The sequence below is a fragment of the Phaenicophaeus curvirostris genome, chromosome 15 (assembly GCF_032191515.1).
Source record: "Phaenicophaeus curvirostris isolate KB17595 chromosome 15, BPBGC_Pcur_1.0, whole genome shotgun sequence".
In the NCBI taxonomy this organism is placed as follows: domain Eukaryota; kingdom Metazoa; phylum Chordata; class Aves; order Cuculiformes; family Cuculidae; genus Phaenicophaeus; species Phaenicophaeus curvirostris.
In genome coordinates, this window is record NC_091406.1 from 6,202,109 (window position 1) to 6,228,529 (window position 26,421).

Consider the following 26,421-nt stretch of genomic DNA (forward strand, 5'->3'; position numbering starts at 1 on the left):
AAGCCACATTCCTGTGCCATCTGTGATGGTGGAGTAGTGGGGGACCATTGCAACGTGACAGGGAGCAGCTCTGGCTGGAAAATGAGCAGCTGGAGGGGAAAAGGTGGAAGAGGGGGGTGTTAAATCTGAACTGGTGGATCAGTGGGTGGTGGGGTGCTGCGGCAAACAGCCTGGTTAGGGGCTACCCCATGCCAGGGTGCCCCCACTGCTCCGCAGCACTCACAGCATCAGGTTCAGGGTTTCAAATGTCTCTGCTCTCCAGCTGCCTCCTGCCATGTGCTGAGTGTGGGGAGGGAATGTGGTGGTCCTTGGACGCCTGGAGTCAGGAGTACCAACCCTTCGCACACCCACAGACACCTCAGCCACCCTGAGCGGGGTGCGAGAAGAGATGCAGCCCTGGGTGGAGGAAGAGCGATGGGGAGGTGGTCTGGTTTCACCCATCGGAACTGGGTGGTGTGGGTGGTGGGTGCTCCTCAGTGTTCCAGTTCTGGAATCCTCAACATAAGGAGGATATTGTTGGAATGGGTTCAGAGGAGGCTACAAAGATGATCAGAGGGCTGGAGCACCTCCCATACGAGGACAGGCTGAGGGAGTTGGGGTTGTTCAGCCTCGAGAAGAGAAGACTCTGAGATCTTATGGGGACCTTCCAGTATCTGAAAGGGGCTACAAGAAAGCTGGAGAGGGACTATTCATAAAGGCTTGTGGTGATAGGACGAGGGGTAACAGGTATAAACTGGAGAGGGGCAGATTTAGGCTTGATATAAGGCAGAATTTCTTCACCATGAGGGTGGTGAGACACTGGCCCAGGTTGCCCAGGGAAGCTGTGGCTGTCCCGTCCCTGGAGGTGTTCAAGGCCAGGTTGGATGGGGCTTTGAGCACCCTGATCCAGCGGGAGGTGTCCCTGCCCATGGCAGGGGGGTCGGAACTGGATGATATTTGAGGCTCCTTCCGACCCAAACTATTCTAGGATTCTATGATCCCTCCCTGTCCCCCGGCAGAGGGCACTCCCTGGATGCCTGGAAAAGCGCCGCATCCCATTCCAGCATCCCAGCGACTCCAGTCCTGGGCTTGACACCAAAACCTCGGTGCGGGGTGGGGGTGGGGAGGGGAAGGGAAAATCTGAGTTTACACAGAGGGAGGGAGGAGAATAATCGGGGAACTAGCCGGGTGCATCCCACCGCGCAGGACGGCTCAGTCTCGCCGCTGCCGGAGCCCCGAGGTGTCTCTTTGCTCTCATCCCGGGTTCCTCGGTCCCAGGGATGCTGGGAGCGGCGCTGGCGCTGGCGCTGTGCGCGCTGCAGCTCTGCCCGCCCGTGCGGGGCTCCGCGCACCCTCCGCGCCTGCTGGAGCGGAGCGGGGCCCGCCGCCTCAGCCAGGTGAGCGACACCCGAGGGCCCCCCAGCTTCCATCCCTTCCTCCCAGCCCCCCAGCTTCCATCCCTGCCCCCCAGCCCCCCAGCTTCCATCCCTTCCTCCCAGCCCCCCAGCTTCCATCCCTCCTCCCAGCCCCCCAGCTTCCATCCCTGCTCCCAGCCCCTCAGCCTCCATCCCTGCTCACAGCCCCCCAGCTTCCATCCCTGTTCCCAGCCCCCCACCTTCCATCCCTGTTCCCAGCCCCCCACCTTCCATCCCTGCTCCCAGCCCCCCAGCTTCCATCCCTGCTCCCAGCCCCCCAGCTTCCATCCCTGTTCCCAGCCCCCCAGCTTCCATCCCTGTTCCCAGCCCCCCACCTTCCATCCCTCCCTCCCAGCCCCTCAGCTTCCATCCCTGCTCCCAGCCCCCCACCTTCCATCCCTGCTCCCAGCCCCCCAGCTTCCATCCCTGTTCCCAGCCCCCCACCTTCCATCCCTGCTCCCAGCCCCCCAGCTTCCATCCCTCTCATTCACTGGCGTTTTCCAGCTCAGGCTGCTGCCTCCTCGTTCCCACGCAGCCCTGGGCTGGGCTCATCAGCATGCGCTGATTAAAATACAGCTCGTTAAGATGCGTGGCTGTCACGCGGTATGGAGGGGAATATCTTCTCCTTTGTTTTCCAGGAAAGCTGATGTTGCCCCAAGGAAGGGAGAGCCGGTTAGGAAGGTACTTATGGGGCAGCAGAGGGGCTGCAGCACTGCAATTTGCAGCCACATGCTGATCTTAAGCTCCCACGGAGCCTCTTTGCCTGCAGACCCGCAGGCGAGGGGCTCCCAACCCTTGCTAAACGCTGGGGCACAGCCTGCCCCGTGCCCTGGCTTGTCCTGAGCCCCGCAGCCTGCCCTGCGCCCCGGGCTGCTCCCGGCTGGCGAGCGGGATGGCGTGGGCAGCGCTGCCCGCTGGGGCTGCCGCCTGGCACCAGGTAATACAGCTTCCACCGGTTCTGCGGCTGCCGAGCAGGTAGGGAGAGCCCCGCGCCCATGGCACGGGGAGATGGCCAAACCTGCTTGGGGTGCGCAGCCCGGGCATCCTCCCCTCTCACCACTGGGAAAAGATCTGCGATTAGGCTGGAGCCAGCTTGGGAAGGAGCTGGGGTGCGAGTCTCTCTGTGGCTGTTACTAGTGAGTGCTACCATCCTTTGAGCTTGACGTGTGAGAGCAAAGGGCTCTGGCACCGTTTCCAGTGCTGTCAGCAGCCAGGGAGGCTGGTGAGACTCATCAGAAACAGCGAAGATCTCCCAGCACGGCTTCTGGCCCCCCCCAGAACACACAAGTGACGTCCCCCCATCCAGGTGTGGATTTTCATTATCCCGTGGAACGATGCTTCCCTGGCTCATTCAGACTAAACCAGGTCAGCATCAGCCCTCCGGGGTTTATCAGGCAGGGAATGAGCCCGGCTCACCTGCCCCCCCAGTGTGAAAGGAGATGGAAATGTTAAACCACGTTTGAAATGCTGTGAGTGCGATTCCTGCTCCTGCCTGGGACTGGGTGGCTGGAGCCGGTGGATGAGGGCTCGCAATAGCTGGGCTGGGGGAGCTGGGAGGCTGTGCCAGCCCTGCAGCCCCCCAAGAGCACAGCATCCCCTCTGCCACCACTGCCCTGTCCTGGTCCCCGCTTGCTGTCTCGCCTCTGGTCTCACACACCCTGATTGGTGCTGGCCTGAAGGATGCTTCTCACCTTGTTCACATGCAAAGGGCTTAGAGGCTGAGCTGAGGCAAGTTTGGAAACTGCAGCCTGGGAACCTTTTTTTTGTGTAAAGTACGTGCAAGGCCAGAGGGAGAGTTTCTGCAATACCTCTTGAGAGGTGGGAGTGCGAGAAATGCAGAGGGAAGCATTTATTTGGCATTTGAAGCCAGGCTGAAGGTCACTTTCTGGCTATGTTTGTGAGTAGATGTTTGCAGGGGGGGTTGGGGATTCGGGATTCGGCACTTGGGAAACCTGCAAAGGCAGAGCAAGGCTCCCCCTGGCTCTAACTCCTTCTGTCTCTTGGTGCTGCAGGTCGGTGGCTTTGCCTGGGAGGACTGCGGTAACGGGAGGGACCCTGTGGTGCTGCAGAGCCTTTCTGTGGCCCCCGACCCCATCAGCATCCCCGGGAGCCTGCGCGTCAGTGCGAGTGTCAGCACCAGCGTGGCTGTGGTCGCCCCTGTGAAGGTACGTGCTGGATGAGGGAGAGCAGAGCTTCCCAGAACCGCTGGCCACCGAGAAATGCCCAGCAGTGGTTTTGGGAATGAGCTGCCCTTGTGGGAACGAGGCACGGAGCAGCGCAGGGATGAGCGTGTTGGGCTCTGTAAGCTGGGACAATGGCACAGGGAGACCCATGGTGGGAAGCTCCCAATCTTGTTTCAGTGGGAGAAACCACCTGAGCTGTGTCATGTCCTGGGGGTGTAATGACTCAGGGAGGGAAGCGAAACCTCAAGGGCTCCAGGCAGTCACTGCAGCACTTGTTTTTCACTTGTTTTTCGGTGCCTGGGCCTGGCTGCTCCCTCCAGGGACGTGCCACGGCACCGCTGCAGCAGCCCTGGGCCAGCCTGGCCACCACGCACCACTTTGTAGGGACTTTGTGGGATGAGACTGAGCACGTCTCTCTGCCTGAAGTGCACAGGCTGTCTTGAGCAATGCTGCGGTGCCTGTTTGGGGCTGGGGCTGCAGGGAATGTGGAGGCAGAGCTGTGGGATGGATGATGCCGGGTGGTTTTGGGGCAGGACACCAAGGAGAGGGAAACGAGTAGGTGTGTGGAGTGCTGGGAGGTGTTTGCTGGGGGTGTCAAGCTGGGCTTGGAGGAAGAGAAACCTGCAGGCAAAGAGGAACCAAAAGCAGGAACTGGAGGCTGGAGGGCACGTGGTGGGCCCATGGACACTCCAAAGAATTGCATGAGCAGGAGCTGAGGGACATGGCTGGGGAAAGGTGGTGGGACAGGCTGGAGGAGCCGTGGGCACTTGTGCTGGATGTCCTGATGCTGGACACCTTCCCTCTAGGCGGTGGTGGTGGTGGAGAAAGCCCTGGGTGACCTTTGGATCCAGCTGCCTTGCATTGATGGGATGGGGAGCTGCACCTACGATGATTTCTGCGCCGTGCTCGACAGTGTCATCCCTCCTGGCACGACCTGCCCGGAGCCCCTGCTTACCTACGGCATCCCTTGCCACTGCCCCTTCAAAGCGGTAAGCGTGAAGCCCCAAGCCCACGGGATGCTGGCAGTGCCACCTGCTACCACCCTGCGCCCTCCGGCACGGGGCTGGGCGGGCTTGGCTGACCCCTTGCCTACGTGTCCCCTCTCTCCACAGGGCTCCTACTCTCTGCCAGCCAGCGACTTTCTCCTGCCTGACATGGAGCTGCCCTCCTGGATGACCAACGGCAACTACCGTGTGCGGGTGACTGGCAGCAGAGGCGGGGAGGAGCTCGCCTGCGTCAAGTTGGCCTTTTCCCTGCAGTCTCTTTGAGGGGCGAGGAATTGTCCCTCCTCTCCCCACCACCTCGGTCCCTTGTCCTATCCCATCCAGTTGCACCCCAGCCCATCCCCGCTCAGTGTCCCCCTTCCCTGCTACACACAGAAAGGCCCCTCTGGCCGTCCTGCTGTCCCCAACCCCATCACCAGGGTGTCCCCTGCCCCACACAGGGTGGCCTTGGAGCCTAAGCTCAGCCTTTCAGCATGACCATGGGGTAGTTATTTTTTAGCCAGTCTTTTTTTCTTTTTTCTTTTTTTCTTAATCCCATCAGGGAAATTTTAGGCACAAACATTCCAGGGAAAAGCAATATATCTTGGAGCAGTCTGTGGGGAGGAGGGACTGTGGGAGTGCCGTGGCAGGCTGGAGGGATGCAGGTTACCTGTGGAGGCTGTTCTCAGTTGTCCCCCCACCTCTGGCTGGTGCAATGGGCTCTTTTGCAGTGTCCCCGAAGTAGCTGCAGGAGACCTGTCCCCCCATGCAAATCTGGATCTGCCTTTGGCACATCCCTGTCCTGTGCGTGGTCCTGCTCAGTGTCACGAGGCACCGGTGAGGGCACCTCCCTGTGTCCCTGTTGTGACAAACATCACAAGTGCAAGAGGACTGAAACCACCCAAACCCCTGCCTGACGTTTCCACTCACGAAGGACCAAGCAGCTGGTGCTGTTTCCAGCAGCAGGAGAGGTGGGCGAACGTGGGCTGCGCTCGCTCCGGGGGACACACACCCGGCTGTGATGAGCAGATGGGGCGCAGCCTGGCCGAGGACAAGTCCCAATCATCTCATTTTTTCACTGGGACTGAGCCGAGGCAGGAAGCTGCGCTGGGACCATCCTTCCCATGCTCCAGAAGAACCATCCCACCATGTGGAGCAGCATCCTGGACATGGGATGAGCTGGGAGATGATCATGAAGACCAGTGGTTTGGGTTCTATTTGGGGGCCCTACGGTCCATCTCCTGGTTGTGGCTGGAGGCTGAGGCACGGACAGGCAGCATCCTTCCTGCCCTGGTGTGTCTGCCATCACCAACCTGCACCAGGTCCCCACAGGGTGCAGTTGACCCACTGGCCCCCGCATCCCTCGCTTCCTCACCATCCCTGCCTGCTTGCATTATTTAGCCTGTCTGTACACATGGCTGGTCTTCCTCCAAGCACTTTATATGCTTTGACTACTGCCAGGCTGCCCCAGCGGGAGGTCCTCCACCTTTCTGTGCCCTCATCATCTCTGTTTTATCCTGCTGCTGGGTCTGACCCGGGGTTTTTCTGTCTGGAGAAGTGGTGCCCGTGCCAGGGTGGCATCTCCTTTCAGGCAGGTACTGTAGATTCTTAATAAATCTTTTTACCAGGGTCCGTCTTGGTTCATGGGGGCGACCTGGGGATGACAGTTGTTTTCCTTGAAGCAGCGGGGACCTGGTTGGGGTCCTGGTTTTGAGCTGGGGGAGGTGAAAGTGGAGTTGGGGCTGGGGTGGGGGTGGTGCTGGAGGGTGCTGTGGCTGGAAGGGTTGGGGGTGCACAGCCCTGAGCCCGATTCCTGCACAAGGGGGACAGTGGGGACACGCTGTGGGACACAGGGACAGAGCCCCCTGCTCCCAGGGGGGCACAGCCCACAGCGGGGGGGCTCAGGGAGCATCAGGGGGGTTCATTCATTCACAATCCATGTCCCTAACACCTGCGAGATGCCTTGCTCTGCAGAGGCCGGGGGTCTCGTTGCCCTCGCTGGAGGCTCAGCCGGGACCGCGTTTGCTGCCCCCGGGACTCCAGCGCGCCTGCTATCCCCGCTGCCACCGCCAGGCGGCGCCGCAGCGCCAGGGCCCGTCCAGCAATAGCCCCGCCCCTCCATCCTTAGCCCCGCCCACACCACCCCGCCCTCCACCAATCGCACCGCCCCTCCACTCTTAGCCCCGCCCACCGCCCTCATCCACCAATAGCCCCGCCCCCCTTTAGCCCCGCCCACTCAATCCCCGCCCTCCACCAATCGCCACCACGCCCCCTCCGGCCCCGCCCCTCGCCTTCACCGCTCCCCGTGCGCAGGCGCGGGCGCCGCGGTCAGCTGAGCCCGCGATCACGTGACGGCGCGCCCGGAGCGGGCCCGGCCGGGCCGGGAGGTGCGGGGGGCGGGGGGGGTGTTGGGGAAGGAATGTGGGGGCAGGAGGGGGGGGGCACGGGGATCCCGGGGACGCTCCGGGGCTCTTGGGGGTGCTGGCAGGACTCGGGGGAGCGAGGGGTCCTTTGCAGCACACGTGGGTGGCTGTGTCTGCTGGGGGTGCCCAGAGGCCTGTGGGGTGCTGGCACCTGGCATGGATGCTCAGGGATCCCTGGTTTGCTGGCACCTGGCATGGATGCTCAGGGATCCCTGGGTTGCTGGCACCTGGCATGGATGCTCAGGGATCTGTGGGGTGCTGGCACCTGGCATGGATGCTCAGGGATCCGTGGGGTGCTGGCACCTGGCATGGATGCTCTGAGATTTTTGGGGGTGCTGGCACCTGGCATGGATGCTTAGGGATTGCTGGGGTGCTGACTCTTGGCATGGATGCTCAGGGGTCCCTGAGGATGCTGGCACCTGACATAGGTGCTCAGGGATTCCTGGGGATGCTGGCACCTGGTATGGATGCTCCAGGGGTCCCTGGGGGTGCTGGCACCTAGCATGGGTGCCCAGAGGGGCCCCCCCACTTTGTGAGTTGCAACCGTGCTGCTGTGTGAGGGTGCAGGGTGGAGGGGAAGCAAGGCGGAGGGGAAGCAGGGCAGGGCGATGAGGGTGGGAGGGGTGGGAACTGGGGAGTTTGTGCTGAGCAGCCTCCCTGTGGGGAGAAGTTGAGCTGGGGGGAACAGGGCTGTGCTGTAAAGCGTTGGAAAAGTGTGTCTAGGGGCGATTCTGGGATGCCGAGAACACTGGGACAAGAGGATGGATGCTGCAGGGATGCAGCTGGTGCAGCCGTTGTGTCTGGGAGGTTTCATACTGGAGTGGCCTGGGGAAGGGGCTCAGCTGCAGCCTCCCTAAGGGCAGGGGTGGGGGGTCTGACAGCGCTGGCTCCCCCTTGGGTCACACTGAGATGGATGCTTTGGAAATAAAGGACTCAACGTGTGAGAAGGGAAGCGGCGGTGGGTTTTGCTGTGCAGCTCACTTTTCTGGCAGGTTTTTTGTTACCTGTTCTGCTTGCAGTCCCTGCTCAGCTGGGGAGAGCTGCTGGTGTGAGCAGCGAGTTGTGTCTTGCTTTTGACTTCTGGCGTGGGGCTGTCACTCTAAAGGACAAATTGTTGTTACTTTGCTCACCACAGTGAAATTGCTTGTGTATGTAGGGGGGAAAAATGCACATGAAAGTGGCTGAGGAATCAGGTTTAAAGTGGAAACCAAATGTGGCTGTTCCAGTCTTTGCTCTTTATAACGAAGAGGAAATATTGTGGCAGGGTTTTGCTTTGGTTTGAAATATTTGTTGTCTGGATGAGACAAGTTTTGCAGCTTCTTCTTGTTGATTGTGGGGAAGCTGAGTTCTTGTTCCCGGCTGCTACGCAACCTTTAATCCAGTCACAAAGAAGGCAAGTCACGATGAATGCATTTCCCTGGCTCTTCAAAGCAAAAAAGCAGACAGGCCTGCTTGGGGAAAGGGGGGGAATAAATCACGAGGAGTGATCAGAGAGACTGATGTAACCATGTTGTGTTTTATCTGGAGGGCGTCGCATCTGGGTACTTCAGATAAAGCAGGACATCCCTGAGGAGGGGTATTTGTGCCTGACCCAACCCTGGCACCCCTCTGCCTGCTGTCCTTGCCGGATAACAGCCCCTGGTGCTTGGCAAAACTTCCCAAGTCTCTTCGCTGCCTTTTGGGCCCGTCACTGATGACAAATAGCTTCTAACGCTTTCCTTGTATAAACTAATGCTGCTGCTTTTCCCGGTTCCTGCCTTGCCACATCGCCCTGCCCGTGGCTGAGCTGGCTCAGGGCATGATTACGTGGCCTGGCTGCAAGGGAGGAGGCTGGACAGGAACGATCCAGGTGCTGGCTTCAGCTCGGGAGCACCTGGCTGCATCCTGGCTTGCCTGGACTGGGCTCACCGCTGCTCTGGAGGCTGGTGTTGCATGGGACAGACTGACCCTGCTTTCTGCTGCTGGCGTTGCCTGGTGCTGCAGGAAATGAAGCAGCATTGTTGTGGCCCGGGGAACTGTTCCTGAGCAGATGGATTCTGGAGCAAGCGTTCAGAATTGTGCAAAGTCCCTTACTCCCTACTTCCCTTCTGGCTGGACCTTCCCAGCTATTGCAGCTCTTGGCTTTATTGTTTTTTGGTTTTTTTTTTGCATGTAGCAGCCGGCTTTGCAGGGAGTGGTGCTGGTTGGAGGATGTCTGCAGGGTCTGGGGATGGAGCAGGACCCCAGCAGCCTGGGCTGAGCTTTCCCTGCACAGCCTAATGTTAAGTCTGTGCCTGGGTTGCATCCTGTGGGCACTCGCGTGACCCGGTGGGTGCACAAGGAGCCCTCTGGCAGGAAATGAGCCAGTTCGTGGCAGCAATATTTCTCTGCCGCTTCCTCTTGGCCCCAGGCTGCTCCCCGCCAGCGCTGGAGGACAGGGATGATGCCTGAGGAGGTGACACCCCAGAGGAGCCTTGGGGCAGCGACCGAATCGACAGGCTGTGTGGCAGGAGCCTGACAGATAAATTTCCCCGCCTCTGGTTCTCCATTTCAGCAGGTACTTGGGTTGCTGGGTGCAGCCAGGGGGCTTTGGGAAGCAAAGGCTCTTTTTGGGAGGGGAGCAGCAGGCTGTGCAGAAGCAGTAGGAGCTCTTTGAGACACACGTGGGAATTAAAACAGCTAACTGCTTTCCAGCTGAAGGCAGGAGGCTTGTGTCCTTGGTGAGGGTTGGTGCTGATGCTCGTGGCTTGCAGGACTCTGCTGGGATTTTCTGGAACAAGAGCTCTGGGTTGTGCAGGTGCCTCAGCCTGGGAGACCTTTTAGGCCTGCAGACACCCCTGTGGCTCTGAAACCTTTGGGGTGGATGGTTTGCTGTCAGCACACGGACTGTGCTCCTGCCTGATGGAGCGCTGCTGGGCTGTTCCTCCCTGCACTGCTGCCTGTGGCTCTGGTGCCATGCTTGCCACCCTTAGAGCAGGGGTACGTAGGTCCTTTTCCTGACACAAAGCGGGTCACATCCAGGCTCAGCCTGCAGGATCCTGAGCCCGTCCCACCTGGGTGTGCCTGAGCTGGGGGCATGAACCTGTGGGAAGAACTGGTGGGAATGTGCCATGCACCTTTGGCCTTGGGACATGCTGGCTCTGTGATTGCTTGGGCGGGAATGCATTGCTGTATAAAAGCCCTGGAGGAGACCTTGCTCTGTTAGTACCTGTGGGTCTCTCTGCACGATGACTGACCCCAAGGAGCCTGAGAAAGTGGGGATGGAGCTGGGCACCCCTAATGCAGCTCCCTCCACAGGGACCATGTCCACCCGGCGCCTTCGAAGCGAGGACTACAATGACTACAGCTCTACGGACGTGACACCGGAGGGGAGCCCATCTGGTGGCATCAATGGCTTTGCCCACCCTGAGTCTTATCAGCGCTTTGGAGAGACCAACGGGACAACGTGAGTGACACTTCCCTCCCTCCTGGGCTCACCCAGCACCTGGGAAGGGTGGAGGAGGTAATGGTGGCTCCCTGCTGCCTGCCAGCTTTGCTGGGTGATGGTGGAGCTGTGGTTTCATGGGGGATATCCCTGGGAGTGATGAGGGCAGAGCTGTGGTCCTGTCTCCATGTGCTGCTGGCACCAATCAAAGAGCTGCCCCAGCATGGTGCTCTGTTCACCAGTGAAGCTGAGCTTACCAGCAGCAGGCAGTGTTTGATGCTTTACCCTATATTCTCCCACTTCAGCTAGGTTTGATAGGGCCTGTGGTGGGCACACAGCATGTCCATCTTCAGAGGATACCTGAAAATGTTGCGGCCATGCCCTGGGCATTTCCTCGTGGCTTATTCATCCAGGTGGGCAGAGGATACCGTCTCTGCCTGAGGGAGACCGGTTCTTCAACTTGGAGATGTTCTTGTGCAGCCCCTTGGTGCTGAGCTGCAGACACGCTGAGTTTTGGCTCAGAGCTGGTTCTGCAAATGCTCACCCAAAATCTATTTGTTGAGTCTTTGCTTCTAGTCCTTCTTGGTCCCACTGAGCTGAGTTGGGTTCAGGGGACAGGATCTGGACCTCTGTGTGCATTTACAGCAGCAGCTCAGAGCGGTGCTGGACCCTGAGCAGGGTGAGGCAAGGGCTGAGACTACATGTGGTCTGGGTGTGGGTGGTCACCTCTGCATCTTCTCTCCCTTAGGTGGTACCAGACTCTGATCCATCTCCTGAAGGGGAATATTGGCACGGGGCTGCTGGGACTGCCTCTGGCTGTGAAGAATGCCGGAATCCTGGTAAGGTGGCTCTCGGGCCAGAGCAGCCTCAGGGGTGGCAGCTTGTCTCCCTGCCAAGATGCCTCTTGGTTCTCAGCGGCTAGTGAGCTTTTGCACTCTAGGCTCTGTGGCTTGCTTTGTTTGCTGATGAGACTGTCCTGGCTGTTTCTGCGTCGTGCTGGCTGGTCTTCAGGAGTTCAGTGTGTGAGTTGGGTCTGTGGTTTCCTCTGCTGGGGTCAGGCAGGGGGCTGGGTCCCTGCCCCTGCAGCTTCAGCCCCTTTCTTCCCAAACGCTGCGTGATGCACTTGGGTGGCATCTCCTTGCCCTGGTCCTGTGAATGGGAGGTTCAGCACTGCCTCTGCTTTGGCTTGTCTTAGCCAGTCCACACTGAGCAGGCTCTGTGCCTCCTGAGGGTCCTACGAGCATGTAATGAGCATCAATCAGTGGTCAAGGCTGGTGGTGGGACATAGTGGCACAATTTTCTCTGTGGGGTTTCACGTGAGATGGCCTGACCTCTCGGCTCTGGCCATGTTGAGATCAGTGGATGTGATGTGGCTTTGCTGCCTATGGTTGCAGCTGGAGGTCAAACAGCAGCCCCTTGCCTCTGTCTTATCTCTTCCCTACGTTTGTCCCAACACTCAGCTCCCCTGTGTCTGTATTGTGCCTCAACATCTGCTTGCTGTCCGTGTGAGAGGGGAGGGCACCTCGCTGCTCTGCTGTGGTTTCCTTGCCCAGTGACTCAGCGCTGAAAAATAAAAAGAATTTTAAAAGAAGATTTCCTTCTGGACCTCTTTGTCACTCGTGTAGTAGTTATGTGCAAGATAGTTTGAAATACAATCCTGAAAGTGCTTTGCTATGCCCAAACTGCCCCAACTCGCTGCTTTTGCGTTGTTCCTGCTGAGCTCTTGGCTTTCTGTGGGGTTACTCCATCCCGGGAGGCTGGTTCCCGGGAGCAGCAGCCAAGCTCTGTTTCAGCCTCCAGCGGTGTTTTGGCTCACTGAGCCCATGGGGTTTTGTCTGGAAGTAAAAGCCATTGTGCAGCTCTGCCTTTGGCCATCAGAGTGCAGCCTTCCTCCTCTCTTTCCCTGCAGTTGGGTCCTCTGAGCCTGCTGGTGATGGGAGTCGTGGCTGTGCACTGCATGGGCATCCTGGTGAAATGTGCCCATCACTTCTGCTACAGGTAAGGAACAAGCCCTTTTCTCGATGCTGCTGCTCCTACGGCTCTTCTTTCCTTTCCAGTAAGCCCTGTGGGTTTTCTGAAGCCCATGTCAAAGTTGCCCATGTTGAAGCCTCAGTCGGCTTTTTCACGGGAACTAGTTTTCTCTTAATGTTGTTGTTTGCCTTTGGATTTGGCACATGGAGCTGGCATGACATCCCTTCTCTCTTTCTTCTCCGGACAGGTTCCAGAAGCAGTTTTTGGACTATGGAGGTGCAGTGATGTATGGGCTGGAGTCAACTCCCAGCGCTTGGCTGCGGACACATGCTGTCTGGGGAAGGTACCTGTTCCCTCCAGGCAGGGCACTTGTTTTGAAGCTCAGGGACATGGTTTAGTGGCAGATAGGAATGGTAGGACTAGATGATCCAAGAGGTCTTTTCCAACCTGGAGATTCTAGGATTCAGTGCGTGCTGCAGTTGGGACAGATGAGCTGGCTGGTCTCTGAGCTGTACTGGCAGATGAACACAAGTGATATAAAATGTTATTTGACTTAGCTGCCCTAAGAGCTCCATGTCCCCCAGGGCATAACATTGAGATCTTTGACCCAGTCCTGTTCCAACCAGATATGGCTTCTACTAAAAGGGTGGGAGAAGTCTCTGCAGCATAACGAAGGGGCAAACATGTGCTAGCCCATCTTGTTGAGACAGTGAGCATGTCTAACAGCTGTTCCCGGGGCCTACCAGCCCAATAGATGTCTCGCATCACATTCCATAGGTATTGCACACGGACCACATTGCGCGTTCAGATGCTGGGAACATCCAACCTGGTCCTGTGTCTGGGGAGTGTTGTTTCCAGCTGTGACGATTCAGCAGCAGACTGGAGATGCAAAACACCAGGGGGTGACTTTCCTCCTGAGGCTGGTCCTGACCCTGTAGAGGTGGTGGGGTGGGGAGATTGGAGAGCTTGAGGTCTGTAAGGTTAGATGGCAATATGATCCTCTTTCCTGAGCATCAAGAAGTGAACTGGGTGTGCTCTGACCTGCAAATCTCAGCCGCTGGGGAGAGAAGCATGGGTGCAGTGTTTGAGTGTAGCCCCAAGCAACCCAAGCGGGCTCTTACTTCTGTATGGCCTGAGTAACAAATGGTCATTCTGTTTATCATTTCTTTCTCAGGCGTGTAGTGGGACTCTTCCTGATCATCACTCAGTTGGGTTTCTGCTGTGTATACTTCGTCTTTCTGGCTGACAATCTGAAACAGGTCAGACTTTCTCCCTCCTTGGTGAGCAAAGGGAAAGCAAGAAAGGATGTGTAAGCACGTGGATTGTTCTTAGCTCCTGTGTCATGTTCTCCACCAAAGGTCCATTTTCTGCAGCTGATGCTGCTCAGGAGGGTACTGCTCCTCTGCCCAGGTATTTTGGAGGACTGGTTTTCCTGTTCAAACAGGACAATTTGTCTGAGAGTCCAGGGGAAGCAGGAGCTGTTCCTCGTTCGGGAATGCAGGAACACAGTGAAAGCAGAAGGACTGTGCCTTTGATGTCCTGCCTACCTCAGTTAATTGGTTTATTGATACCTCATATAGGTAATGGGTACCCGCACCTACTGTGAACCTCTCTGTTCCCTTTCAGTTTGCATTCCAGTTTCTTGCCTCATCCCGTGGCTCTAGAGCTTAATTACATCTTTAGGGAAAGTTTCCTTCTGCCAGGTGTCAGGAGGAAATAAACAGAAACCGTGAACCACTTGGCTGACTCTTGCACTGCCAGAAACTGGGAATTACAAGTGCCAGTTGCCAGCCTCCACCAGCTTGATGCCTTGCAGTCACTGCTCAGGGTTGTTTCCCCCTGCACTCTTGTTCTGCTCTTGCATTGGTGGTTTGGTCACTACCAGCACATCCCTGATGCCCATCAGCTTCAGAGATGGTGCCTGAGGCAGTGAGGGCGTCATCTGCCACACGCTCTGGGAGCAGCAGCTGAGGAGATTCCCTTTGTGCTGCCCTGTGGGATGGCTGGGAGGAGTAATTGGGTAAAAGTTGGTGACCTGATGCCAACAGCCCTGCGAGCAGGAGTGAGCAGAGTACGTGCGTGTGGCCAGGCTACTGCTGGCCTCCTGCTACCTGCACACAGCCCCTTGTTGCGGCTTCAGTTCTTGAAGTTTTTCAGAGGGGAGAGGAGAACATTGCTTCTTTCTTTTTGTGGTGTGAATACTGTGTTAGATGGCAGTGATGGTGCAGGTGGAACCTCTGGTGAGTTGCTGCTCTGCTGGGCAGAGCTTTGGCTCAGAAAATGGTTTTGGAGCAAGCCACAGAGGGGCAAGGCAGGCCAGTGCTCTAAGGAGCACTGCCACATGGGTGCGTGGTTCTGTGTATCCTATGGAGGATGCTGATTTGTGCAGAAGCTCTTTAGCCTCTCCTCTGGGGCAGGACTTGCTCCAGAGCAGGTTAAATTAGTTTGCAGGCAGCTCTTTTGCTGCAGAGGCCACGCAGCACCTGGTACCTGAACCAACTCGGTCATGATTGTATCAGTGATCCACAGTATGTCCGTGCTCTTGGGAGACATCACTCAGCCACACGGTCCCTGGGTTAGAACTGTCTCTAGAGGTGAGCATGTGTCCTGAAGTGCCTTTGGGATGAAAGACCCCAAGGAGAGGATGACTTCCCTTGAAGAAATTGAAGCTGGGGGCCAGCAGTAGCTTCCAGGTGTCTTTGCATCGGAACAGGGCACTGAGTAGCTGAAAGGACGCGTGATGTTGAGTGCAATATGGTGCAGCAAGAGGAGAATGACCTTTGAAGAAATAAAGCTTGATGCCCTTTTCATCTCAACCTCTGCCCTTCGTGTGCTCAGCTGCTGGGTTCACATGCATAGCAAGCCTGGGCTCAGGCAGGTTTTGCTGTCTCAGCCACGTGCCGTAGCTAGTCCCACCTCTGCTCCTGGCAAGGGAATGGGGATTTGCTTTGAAACCATCTGGAAACCTGTTTTGCTTTGATTTTTAGTCGACTAGCTGTATGTGAAAGCGAGCTGATGGGGTAGTATTCTGACCCACCTAGGATGGGCTGCCGAGAACCTTGGCTTTCAGACCTGTGTGACTGGGTTCACTGAGCTTTCCTGTGCTTCCCCAGGTCATATCTGCAGCGAATGGCACCACCAATGACTGCACCTCAAACAGGACGGTGGTCATGACCCCCACCATGGACTCCCGGCTATACATGCTTTCCATCCTGCCTTTCGTGGTGCTGCTCACGTTCATCCAGAATCTCAAGGTCCTGTCCATCTTCTCGATGCTGGCCAACGTGGCCATGCTTGTCAGCCTTGTCGTGATCTATCAGTACATTGTCAGGGTACGTGTGTATGGCTCCCCTCTGTTATTTTGGTGATGTCCTGTGTTTTGGCAGGCGGAGGGAGTGCGGCAGCGGGGTGTTTGCATGCTGTGGGGAGCTCCTTGCTGCTGTAGGCATGGTGGTTAACCCTGGCCTGCAAGGCTTTCACTGCAGTGTGGGGCTTTGATGAAGAGTGGTGAGAGGGAGCCAGGTCCTCCTCATCCTCCTCATGCTTGAATTCTTTGTGGGCTTTTTTCCAGGACATTCCTGATCCCCGTGACCTGCCTCTAGCAGCAGCCTGGAAGACTTACCCTCTGTTTTTTGGCACTGCGATCTTTGCTTTTGAAGGCATCGGGGTGGTAAGTCTTTGGCGTGTGGCAGTGGGGCTGCCTGGATGGGAGGCTCAGCCTGTGCTCGGGCTTGCTGCAGCACCTGCTCTGCGTTGCAGCTGTATTTGCAGACGAACTTCTGTGACAGCAGCCCAACTTCTGGGGGATGCTGTTTGCTTTAGCCTCCAGGCTATCTCCTCTTGCTTCCATCTGAGGCTGGAGGAGCACATGCTCCAAACCTCAGGAGGTTGGCTGCTGCTTTGAAGTTGGCTGTATCTGGCACCGGACTGGGCTGTGCTGGGAATCTGCTTTTGACTCTGCTGGCTGGCCTGTGGATGAGGAATTGTCCTCACTCTTGTTACAAGGCTGGATCCTGGATCTGCCTAAGTGGGAGGCCAAAAAAGCATGACAAAATCAAAATATGGTCCATTCCTTCCCACCCTGCTGTGGTGCTGGATTTGCATGGGCCTCTCGTACAGGATGGTGTAAATAGGCAAACTGTGTGAAAGAAGCTGGATGGGTGGGCGGGGAGGTTAATGGCTCCCTAAGATGTTGTGGGTTGTTTGTGGGAGCTCCCTTCAAAGGAGGAAAATATGTTTTCATCTCTTAATAGAAGCTGGATGTGTAAACACAGGGCTGGAAGGGGCCAAATCCATTACAGGAGGAGTGTTTATTGAATGCTCTGCCCAGGGCAGAGGGCTCTTGCTGGCATTGAGGCACAAATTGCCTCCTCTTCCTCACCTGACTTGGAGGTGGGGAAGCAAATAAAAGCTTTTTTGGTCCTTCCTCCTCCCCAGCCCTGCTACTGTGTCTCTTCTTGGAATTCCCACCACTCAAGGACAGCTATAAAAATGTTTGCTGAGGTCTTGTATTTGAAAGCAAGTGTTAGTGGTGGAGAGGTGAGGGACTTGGCCCTGTCCTTCTTTTTTTTTTTTTTTTTTTATTGTCCTGCCTGATTGAAATCTGCCCAGATAAACTTGATAGGAGAGGAGAAAGTGTCCTGGTCTTTCCAGGTCTACTGGGGACAAAAAGACAATGGCATGGCTGTACTGTTTTGGGGTGTGGAGTGTAATGCAACCAAGGAACAGGGCGAATGGCATCATCCCAAGGCTCTGATGGGCACAGCTCCTGCCAAGGGGATGGAGGAGGTCCCTTCATTAAGGTGAAGGGATGAGTGGTTCTTCTGGCGATTTGCCATGCTAAGCATGAAGGCCTCAAATGGGAGCACAGAAATCAGATCTCCAGTACTCTAGTGTTTTCACCTGGGTTCTCTGGGCTTCATGCGTGACCATCCTGTGCCCTGGGATGGGGAGCTCTGCTTGGACATGGGGCTGCCTCTCCTGCTTTCCAGCACTAAGGGGTATAGAGCAATGGGAGCAACCTGCTGCTCTGCCATCCTTCTCTTCTTCCTCTCCCAGGTGCTGCCTCTGGAAAACAAGATGAAGAACCCCCAGCAGTTCCCAGTTATCCTCTACGTGGGGATGACCATTGTCACCATCTTGTACATCAGCCTGAGTGTCCTCGGGTACCTGCGCTTCGGGGCGGACATTCAGGCCAGCATAACGCTCAACCTGCCCAACTGCTGGTGAGTCCCCACGGGGAACGGAGGGGCCGAGGCACGAGGGAAGGAGGGTCCTGGCCAAAGAGGCAGGAGAGGGGGCAGTGGAAGTTGTTGCTCACTAGAACTGATCTGTGTGAGCTTGTGGAAGGGTCAACCATGCTGCAGCCAAAGGAGTTTGTCAAGAATTGTCTCATGTGTGGGGTTGTGACGCTCATTGCTGCAGTGTCTGAGCTTGGTCTTGGCTCTGCAGCTCAGACTGCTTCCTCAGAGTCCCTGGTGGTTCCCGCATAGGTAGGTGTGGCTCCTGCCTTTTTCTTGCAGCCTTGCAGTGTCTTTTGGGAGGTTAAGCGGCACTCTGGCTGGCAGATGTTGAACACAACCCGTGTGCAGCTGCACTAAAAAGCCATTAAACAGTGCAAAAAACACTTCCCTAAATGAAGCACATGAAAAGCTAAAGCTGGGAGCTCCCAGAGGGGGTGAGATGTGATGTCTCTGCGTGTGGGTAGCATGTCTTGTTTGCAGCCCTGGAGCTTAAACTCCTACTTCTGGGCTCTGTGTTGTGCCTGGATGTGGCTCGGCTTGAGCCAACGCTTTGCCTGTGAGCGTTGGTTCCATGAGGATACCCCTTCCTTCCTCAGGGGGTTGAGCTCTGCAGCTCCGCAAACCTGTCTGTTCTCCTCTGGGATCTGGCAAGGCCTCTTGAGATGCTTCTGTTGCTGGCTGGAGCCCTGTGGAAATGCACATGGCCTGACCCTGTACCTGCTTGCCCAGAAGGAACATTTCTCCTCTTTCCAGGGGTGGTGGCTGTGGCAGTTGCTGGCTGTGCTGCATGTAGGTCTGACCTGGGGGTGAGGGGCTCAGTATCATGATTCCATATTTATCTTGGAGGAGAAGTGCAAGCAGTTTCTCTTGCCTTTGGAACAAGAAGTGTGGAGCATGCAAATATTGTGCATAAATGTCTTTTCCAGCTTGCTCTGCTTGGGAGTATTTAAGAAAGCCCTGAAAAAAAACCTCATCTCTGTTGTGTCTTACAACATGCTGCTTTGGGGTGTCTGGCAGACCTGGTGTTGACAGGCAAGGAAGAGCTGAAGAGCTCTGCTTTATGCGCTGCAAAGGTGCCGATTGCACAGCAGCATCTCCCACGCAGCTGAGAGCTGGCTTGGGTGCTACGAGGCTTCTTGGAAGGCTGTCCAATGGCAATGGAATTTCCTCAGGTTTTCCTAGGAGCGCTCTAAAGTTCAACAGTTTCTTTTTGATGTCTCTGCTGGCTTGAAATCCTGTAAGAGACTAGAGTAAGAATTGAGCTGGGGGTGCCTGTCCCCCTCCACGGCTCGTTGTTTCTGCTCTTAACAGCTGCCCAACACCGTGCAGTGTGACTTGCTGCCTCTCCCCCGCTCCTGAAGTGGATTTGGGCACGACTGAAATTGTGAGTCACTGGTGTGGACTTCCACATGCCGGCTCATAGACCTGCACAGCTGAGGCTCTGGAGAAAGCAAAGATTTTTAAAAATAGAGCCTGTTTTTGCTTTAATTATTGCTCTGTAGGTTTCAATTTGAGTTCATGGACTTTAGTTTGTGGTGACTGAACTGCTGGATGTTGGTGTGACAGGTCTTGCTCCTGCTGACAACCTCGCCTTCTTCCCTGCAGGGGCTGGGAGCCCTGCCAGCTTCTTGCTCTCAGCAAGGAGGGATGGGGCTGATGGAAAAACACGCCTGTGTTGTAGGTAGATCTGAATCCCACCAGCTCAGCAAGCTGAAGTGAGGTGTGGAGGGGATGAAATGCTGCAGCTGCTCCCGAGGGTAGAAAACAGGTCAGATGTGCATTTTGGGCTCTGCAGGGCACCAGGTCACGCTGCAGCCTGTAACAAGGTCTGCTGCCCTGTAATGCTGCTTGGGGACTTCTGTGGGAAGTCTCAGCTTTGTTTACTCTGAAGGATGACGTTCCTTTAGAAGAGGGTAATGGGATTTCTGTGACTTACTAGGCTACAGAAAGGTCCTATTTCAAGTGCACATTGCTAGGAGTGTCCATGCTTTTTGTCAAAGTACTTATCTGAATAAAAACTGTAGGGTTTTTCAGGTAGTAAGAAGAGAATAGCCCTTTGGGAGGAGCACCTGGGGAAACCTGGGCATGCAGGAGGGCTCCTGTGGGCTGTCTCTGGGGAAAGTGTGCTGTGGTTGTTGTGACTCAGCATGCAAAATGCTTTGGTGTTTGTGCATGTTGCTTCCTAGCAGAACATTTGATGGAGGCTATAAATATTGCACTTGGAAATGGGTTATCTAAAGTAAGGGCTGGGATACTTGGGCTAAAACCTTGACTGCTGTGTTCCTATGCATAAATCTGTAGGTGATGGGTGAAGACTTGCTCTTAAAGTAAGTGTTCCGCTGTTCTGCTTTGCGGGTTTTCTCCCCAGCAGTAAAAGCTGTTGGGCTGCAGCAGCTGGTCATAAGGGCTGTGGGTGAGGAGTCATGGGGTTTGCCCACAGCGTAGGAGACGAAGTGAGGGTTACGGTGGAGATGCTGCATCCTTCCTTGGCTGTAGCCATTGCCTGCGGGTCTGTAGAATGGATTCAATGAACGTGTCAGGAATCGTTGAGTTATGGGATGACTAAGGACTTTCCCAGCCTCATTTCTCTATAACCGCAGCTTCCTCAAATGAGGAGTGTGTCAGTTCCCACTGCCCAGGTCTAACCACAGCCTCCGAAATACTGTGCTGCTATGCAGAAATCCCTCCTTGTATCCTCGGAAGGGTTGCTTCACCCCACCATCTGCAGAGCAAAGAAATACTGTAGCGAGGGGGGAAGATGTTTGGTTGCGTATGGCCAGTTGGAGGTAGGTAGTGACAGAGCTTACGATCAGAGGAACATATTTCCACTTCTTGCAGCTCCCAGGGATGGCCTGCTGTGGCTCTTTGGGTTAGGTCGTTCGTTGCTATGGTTGGCAGTACAGTGCGTCTGCAGGGCTCCGTGTGGACCTGTTTTCTGTGGCACATGGCTAGCACTCAAGTTCTTCCTCTTCTTGATATTTAAAATGCCCTTTGAGCTTGTTGTCCTGGTGCCTGACCTGTACAGTTTTGATACCCAACCTTATTCTGTACCTTTTTTAATAACAACTCTTAATTATGGATTGCCTTGCAGCACTTTATGGCTTTACAGCATCACTTAACTGAAGACACAATGATAAGATATGCAGGCTGTGGGGCAGGTAGCTCAAGGCTACTGTGCACTCAAGTTGTGTTTAGCTGAGTGGGCGCTCTCTGGACTCTCATAGCTTTTCCTATGGAATCACACGATAATTTAGGTTGGAGTTGGTGAACAGGTGGGGCCGTATGTTATATAACTAGATATCAATTCTCTTTTAGAGAGGCTTGTTTTCCTCTCAGGGAGCTGGGAACAGAGACAAAGCAGGGAGGTGGCTTTTTGCCCTCCTGTAACAGTTGCGCTTCTGCAGGCGTGTTGCCCTGATGCTGCATCGCTGTAGGATCTGGGATGTGGTGAGATCTGACTCGGAATGAGCCCGAGGTTCTGTTTTCAACCTGTCTGCACTCTGCCTTCCTTCTGCACAGCCTAAACTGCTCTTCTAACTGTCTTCCCCCCAGCCCAAGCGTGTATTATGCAGCATTCCAAAAACAGCTGCTCCTTTTTCTTGTATGGTGGAGGCTGAGTTGCAGGCGCTGGTGGTGACATTTGCATTGCATTTGCTTTGTAAGCCTAGGCTTATCCCAGCAGTGCTGTCTTCTTCCTCCTCCCCAGAAGCCAAGCAGTAATGCAAATCTATGAAATATTTGTGGCTGGATCTGAAAAACCTCTTTAAAGGTATTCTTAATCTCCTGTTTTAATATAGTCTATCTGGTTACAAATAAAAGAAAGGGATCTTTTTTATTTCCTTCAGCTCAGAGGTTGGATTTTGTTAGCGAAGGTCAAAGTGAGGAACCTCTTGGATACAACTTCATTCTTGGTTGCTGGCCAAAAGTCAGGATTGCAAGCTCCTGGCAGTACCAGCGCTAGTGGGTATTTTGGTGGTGTCTGTTTGGAGCAATCATGAAGAAGACCACCCTGTGTCACTGCAGACCTTGCGGAGTCCATCCCAGTCAAGTGGAAAGAGTGGTGTGGAACCTGTATTCCTCCCTAGGGAATGAGGTACCTGGCAGACTCGTTGCTTTGTGTGTCCAAAGACAATGTGACTGTGAGCCAAACACAGGCAAAGTGCAGGAGCAACCATAAAGCCACAGATAAAATGAGAAGAATAAATTTATTCTTGTTACTGTGCCATCTGGGGCAACTCTGAGATCAGTATCCAGCAGAGGGAACACAGCTGGGGTGACGCAGGTACCACAGAGCTCGGTCCTTGCTTACGATCCAGGGTGGCTCTGGGCACCATCTGAGAGAGATGAAAATGCAAGTGGGAGGATGCAGGCACCATGGAGGTCTCTGTGTATTGAACGCATCCCCCTAGTTTTCCAGGAGAATGTGCAGGAGGGGTGACTGTTGGGACTCAAAAGTCCTCCTTAGCAGAGCATTCCCCTTCTGCTTTCTGCTGTTGCTATCATGGGGGTTTGAACGCGTGTCTTACTGATTCTCCTCCTTCTCGTTTGCAGGCTATACCAAGCTGTCAAGCTGCTTTTCTCCTTTGGGATTTTCTTCACATACGCCGTGCAGTTCTACGTGCCTGCCGAGATCATCATCCCTCCCCTTGTTGCCCGGGTGTCGGAGCGTTGGGGCTGGCTGGTCAACCTGCTGCTAAGGGTGGCCCTGGTCGGCGTGACCTGTGAGTAGAAGCTGCTTGTCAGAGTTCACCTGTGGGAGTGTGGCACCCCTATTCCTGCCCTCCCCTCCTCCACCCCTCACCCTGCTACCTCTTGCCCCCTGCTACGAAAGCACTTGTGTCTGGGAGTCTCCTGGAGCGCTGTTTGCCATACACAGCATGCAGCCAGGCTCCTTGTGTGAGGGAATGGATGTCCTTGTACACACGTTATTGCAGTGTGTAGAACAGCAGAAGACAACTGACAATGGTAAATGACGCATAACCAAAGTCCCAGCGTGCCTGTGGCCACGGGGCAGGTCTGGTTGGGTGAGTTCCACGTGGTCTCTTTCCCTTGATGGCGTTTGGTGTGTGCAGTGATGATGTGGAGCAGGCTGCCAGGCTCGAGCCTGGCAGACCTTCAGGAATAGTGTGGAGCAAATCAGGTGCAGGAGTTTCTGATTTGGTCTGGCTTTGGTTCCTGAAGACTAAATCCTTGCTGTTGTCAGCACAACTGAGAGGCTTGACTGAGCTCTCGGGCAATGCTGCTGATGCACCAGAGATGGAGGAAGAACACTGGTTCCTTTTTACCTCCTTCCCTTCCCATCTAAAAGATTGCTGTGGCTGTTGGCGAGGATGAAAGCAGTTGGGGGGTTGCATGAATATTCATTGGATGATTATATGGCTGCAAAACAAGCCCGAATCATGGCTTTGGCTTCCAAAGAGAGGATGCAATTTGGCGTATGGGTGTCTTTTAAGCTTAGACTTCAAAACCAGTGCACTTAAACCCCCTTTGAATTAATCTCTGCAGAAAGCATGACCGTTGCCCCTGAAGGCTGAGGATTGCAGCTGATGCTTTAGCACTGCTTGTTTTAGAAGGGGATTAGTAATTTTGTTTATTCTGAGTCCAAGGAGTGGTGTGGGATGGGCCAAGGATGCTGTTGGTGGTCAACTGCTCTGCTTTCACCACAGGCTGCCGGAGCAAGGATGCTGCTAGCAGCAGAGACCTGGCAGAGTGCTCCTTTGGCTTTGTGCAGGGCTGAGCACCAGGATAAACTTCCTCCAGGTCAGCTCAGCAGGGCTGAGTGGTGGCAATGTGCAGGAGCTTCTCCTGTTTGTGTTTTTGCGTGCTGTCAGTCTCCCATCAGTCTTCCAACTACTGTGGTGTTGCATGTGATCTTTGGCCCATGAAGGCTCCAATAGTTTCTCTTGCCTGTAGCTGATTGCCAAGAAGTGAACAAATGCCTCCAGTGAGGAGCCCTAAGATGACCCTTCTCCACTGAGGCTGTAGCTGCCATGGTTCTAGGTGTCTCCTATTTCTAATCAGAGCTTTCAAAGTAATAAACCAGTTTATTTCTCTTGGTCACTTTGATTAAGCACTGGAGTCTGCTTTGCTTGCAGACAATGCTCTTCTGTTGTGCAAAGCTCTGGTTGCCTTTTCCTCAGATTTGTTTGACCAAAAAAATCTTGAGTGCAGAGGTTGCTGTGGATGGGAAGCTGGTTTGGTGCGTGGGTGTGCTGAGGGGCACCACACAAAATGGGACCTTAATGATCCTTTGTTTTAAATCTGCTCCCCAAACAACAACTCTGTGGTACCTCAGGAGGAGCTCAGAGGTGGGAATGGTTGTAGGCTGGTTGGAAGGAGAAGGCATCAAGCCTCCATCCTCCTCTAGCCCCAAGCAGGAGGAGGGGGAGCAGGAATACAGCAGAATTTGTACTGCTAAGTGTGAGCTGTCGGAAGTCTCCCAGGGGGATTTTCTTTGGCTGCAGTTTTTACCTAACAAATGTTCTCCCCCGGGCTGTGCCATAGGCGCTCTGCTGCTGGAGCAACTCTAAACACATGCAAACCACACAGAATTATTTGGGGTGAGGGGAGATACCTTTTTTCCTCCTGCTTTTATGGGGTTTCTGAGGCTTTATAGCTCCCCAGGTGTGGGGAGCAGGAGTGCTGGCTCTCATGAGGGGAGCTGGGGGTGCTTGCAGCCGCTCTTCTGCCAGTGGCATCTGTTTGCCAGGACAACCCTCCTGCTCAGCCCTGGAGTTTTCTGTGGCAGTGGCTGGGCTGATGAAAAAGGTTTGATCTGTGCGCTGCACTTTGTTAGCTCAATACAACAGCTTAATTGCTTGTTGGGGAGGAGTTGCTGGAAACATGCAACCACAGCTCAAAGCTCTTGTTTCAGGGAAAAGGGCAGAGGTATGATTAAAATAGATTACATCTCTGGTGGGTTTTTGCTTGCTTTGACTCAGGGGAGCAGGGTCTTTGCTCTCCAGGCTCCAGCGGTGCTAATATCGTGTTTGCTTCTTCTCCAGGTGTTCTGGCCATCCTCATCCCACGGCTGGACATCGTAATCTCGCTTGTGGGCTCCGTCAGCAGCAGTGCCCTGGCTCTGATCTTCCCCCCGCTGCTGGAGATTGCCACCTATTATGCAGAAGGCATGCACCCCCTCGTCATCGCCAAGGACGTCATCATCAGCGTCTTTGGCTTTGTGGGGTTTGTGGTGGGGACATACGAAGCGCTGGTGGAGTTGATCGCGCCCGCTGCCACCATTGTGAATGCCACCAGTGTCATGGTGCAATGACGGTTCCCCTGCCCTGCCAGCCCCTCTGGATGCCGTGCTGGGGGCACGTGGGCACTGGGCGCTGCTGGTCCCCTGGGGGCAGTCTTTCCTCTCCTCTTGGGAAATGTGGGTTTGGTTGGCGAGTGGATGGGGCTGCCCTGCATCGTGGCCACCCATCTCTGGATACAGCAGGGTTCCATGCTTGGCTCTGACCAGGGAGGTGAGATCCAGCCCCAGGGGTAGGGCAGTGCCTTCCTTGGGGGTGTTTGGGCAGGTGGTACAGCAAAACAGCCTCCCTGGGTACCGATGTAAATAGTCACTTTGAGAGATGAGGGATCCTGGGGATGTACATTTTGATTTTATTTTAATTTTTTAAATCCCAACCTTTCAATAATTCCTCCGTCCCATCAGTCAGGGCAGGGAACAGGGACTGCTTTTTTATGTGCCAGTTTTGTTTTTACTCCCCCTCAGCACTTTATTTTTACAGCAACAGAGAAACCTCAGCTCAGGTTGGAGAGCGTAGGAGCTGCCTCCTCACCCCAGCCCTGCAAGGGTGGCAGGCAGAGCCCAAGGTGCAGAGCATCCTGAGGCACCCAGCTCTCCTGTGCTGGAATCCCTGGCTGTGGGCATTGGCTCCTGCATGCTCCAGCTCCGTTTCCAGCGTCCCTGGGGGCTGGGCAGGGCTGGAGCTGGGCACAGCACTTCCCTGCCCTGGGAGGGTTTGCTGAACCCTGGGCAGCTCTTTTAGTAGTGATGCTTTTTTCCCCTGTGTAGCACACGTGTGGCTTTCGGAAGCATTAGGAACCGAAGTGCACGGAAAGCAAATGGGTTCTGCCACAATAAGGGTCCGAGCCCTTGGTTGGGATGCTCTCCCTTCATGGGACGGGGTGAACCCAGGGGTCACCGTGTGCTGCCTGCATGCCACAAAAATGCATCGCCTTGTTTACAGTGCCTGAGCTGGCCCTGACACACTCCAGCTGCAGGCCATTGCTGAATGTCAAATCACACACAAAACACCCCATGATCATTTTTTTTAACTCTTTATCTCCTGGTCCGATTTTGTCCCTGGTGGCATCCTCTGCCCCAGCTCTGTATCCCCTGGTAGCAGGCAGCTCTCTGGTGCTTCTCCCTGTGCTTCTATTGTTTCTTGTGTTGTAGCTGGTGTGTGCCTGGTGGGGATGGTCTCTGCCATGCTGCTGCTTTCTTTCCCCTTGGTGACCCTGGCTTTCTCCCTGGAGAGTTTCCTTGCCTTTCTGTTGGGTTCATTCATTTTTAAGACAAGAGCACAAATGCATCCTAGAATCACAGAATGGTTTGGGTTGGAAGGGACCTTCAAGGTCATTCATTCTAAACCCCCTGCAGTGAGCAGGAACATCTTCAACTCAGTCTGGTTGCTGTCATCCAACCTGGCCTTGAATGTTCCAGGGATGAGGCAGCCACCACCTCTCTGGGCAACCTGGGACAGTGTTTCACTACCCTCAGTGTAAGAACTTTTCTTCCTTGTATCTAGTCTGAATCTCCCCTCTTTTAGTTTATAACCGTTCCCCCTTTGTCCTATTGCAGCAGGCC

General features: G+C 55.1%; 2 protein-coding genes across 4 annotated transcripts; both read left to right on the plus strand.

The window, feature by feature from the left end:
* The first annotated feature begins 1,244 nt into the window (after positions 1-1,244).
* On the plus strand, positions 1,245-6,189 carry GM2A (ganglioside GM2 activator). Of its 2 annotated transcripts, none has more exons than XM_069869224.1 (4): positions 1,245-1,376; positions 3,407-3,559; positions 4,384-4,566; positions 4,690-6,189. In XM_069869224.1, exons 1-4 carry the CDS (start codon positions 1,260-1,262, stop codon positions 4,843-4,845), a joined length of 609 nt encoding a protein of 202 aa, XP_069725325.1. In that variant the 5' UTR covers positions 1,245-1,259; the 3' UTR covers positions 4,846-6,189. The 2 variants fall into 2 exon arrangements, with proteins under 2 accessions (XP_069725325.1, XP_069725326.1); XM_069869225.1 differs by lacking the exon at positions 1,245-1,376 and adding an exon at positions 3,271-3,291.
* Positions 6,190-9,165: 2,976 nt separating this feature from the next.
* LOC138726927 (proton-coupled amino acid transporter 1-like) lies at positions 9,166-25,034 on the plus strand. Of its 2 annotated transcripts, XM_069869034.1 has the most exons (11): positions 9,166-9,519; positions 10,260-10,407; positions 11,135-11,225; positions 12,296-12,384; positions 12,605-12,700; positions 13,532-13,616; positions 15,471-15,689; positions 15,929-16,027; positions 17,416-17,582; positions 22,152-22,321; positions 24,605-25,034. In XM_069869034.1, exons 2-11 carry the CDS (start codon positions 10,265-10,267, stop codon positions 24,871-24,873), a joined length of 1,428 nt encoding a protein of 475 aa, XP_069725135.1. In that variant the 5' UTR covers positions 9,166-9,519; positions 10,260-10,264; the 3' UTR covers positions 24,874-25,034. The 2 variants fall into 2 exon arrangements, with proteins under 2 accessions (XP_069725135.1, XP_069725134.1); XM_069869033.1 differs by lacking the exon at positions 9,166-9,519 and having other exon boundaries at positions 9,567-10,407.
* Positions 25,035-26,421: the final 1,387 nt, after the last annotated feature.

Bases quoted from the DNA above. Each gene is read 5' to 3' on its own strand.
- LOC138726927 (XM_069869033.1), top strand. From the start codon at position 10,190: ATGACTGACCCCAAGGAGCCTGAGAAAGTGGGGATGGAGCTGGGCACC. The intron at 12,701-13,531 runs GTACCTGTTCCC...TTTCTTTCTCAG, and splicing joins ACACATGCTGTCTGGGGAAG to GCGTGTAGTGGGACTCTTCC. The intron at 15,690-15,928 runs GTACGTGTGTAT...GCTTTTTTCCAG, and splicing joins TCTATCAGTACATTGTCAGG to GACATTCCTGATCCCCGTGA.
- GM2A (XM_069869224.1), top strand. From the start codon at position 1,260: ATGCTGGGAGCGGCGCTGGCGCTGGCGCTGTGCGCGCTGCAGCTCTGC. The intron at 1,377-3,406 runs GTGAGCGACACC...TTGGTGCTGCAG, and splicing joins GGGCCCGCCGCCTCAGCCAG to GTCGGTGGCTTTGCCTGGGA. The intron at 3,560-4,383 runs GTACGTGCTGGA...CCTTCCCTCTAG, and splicing joins CTGTGGTCGCCCCTGTGAAG to GCGGTGGTGGTGGTGGAGAA.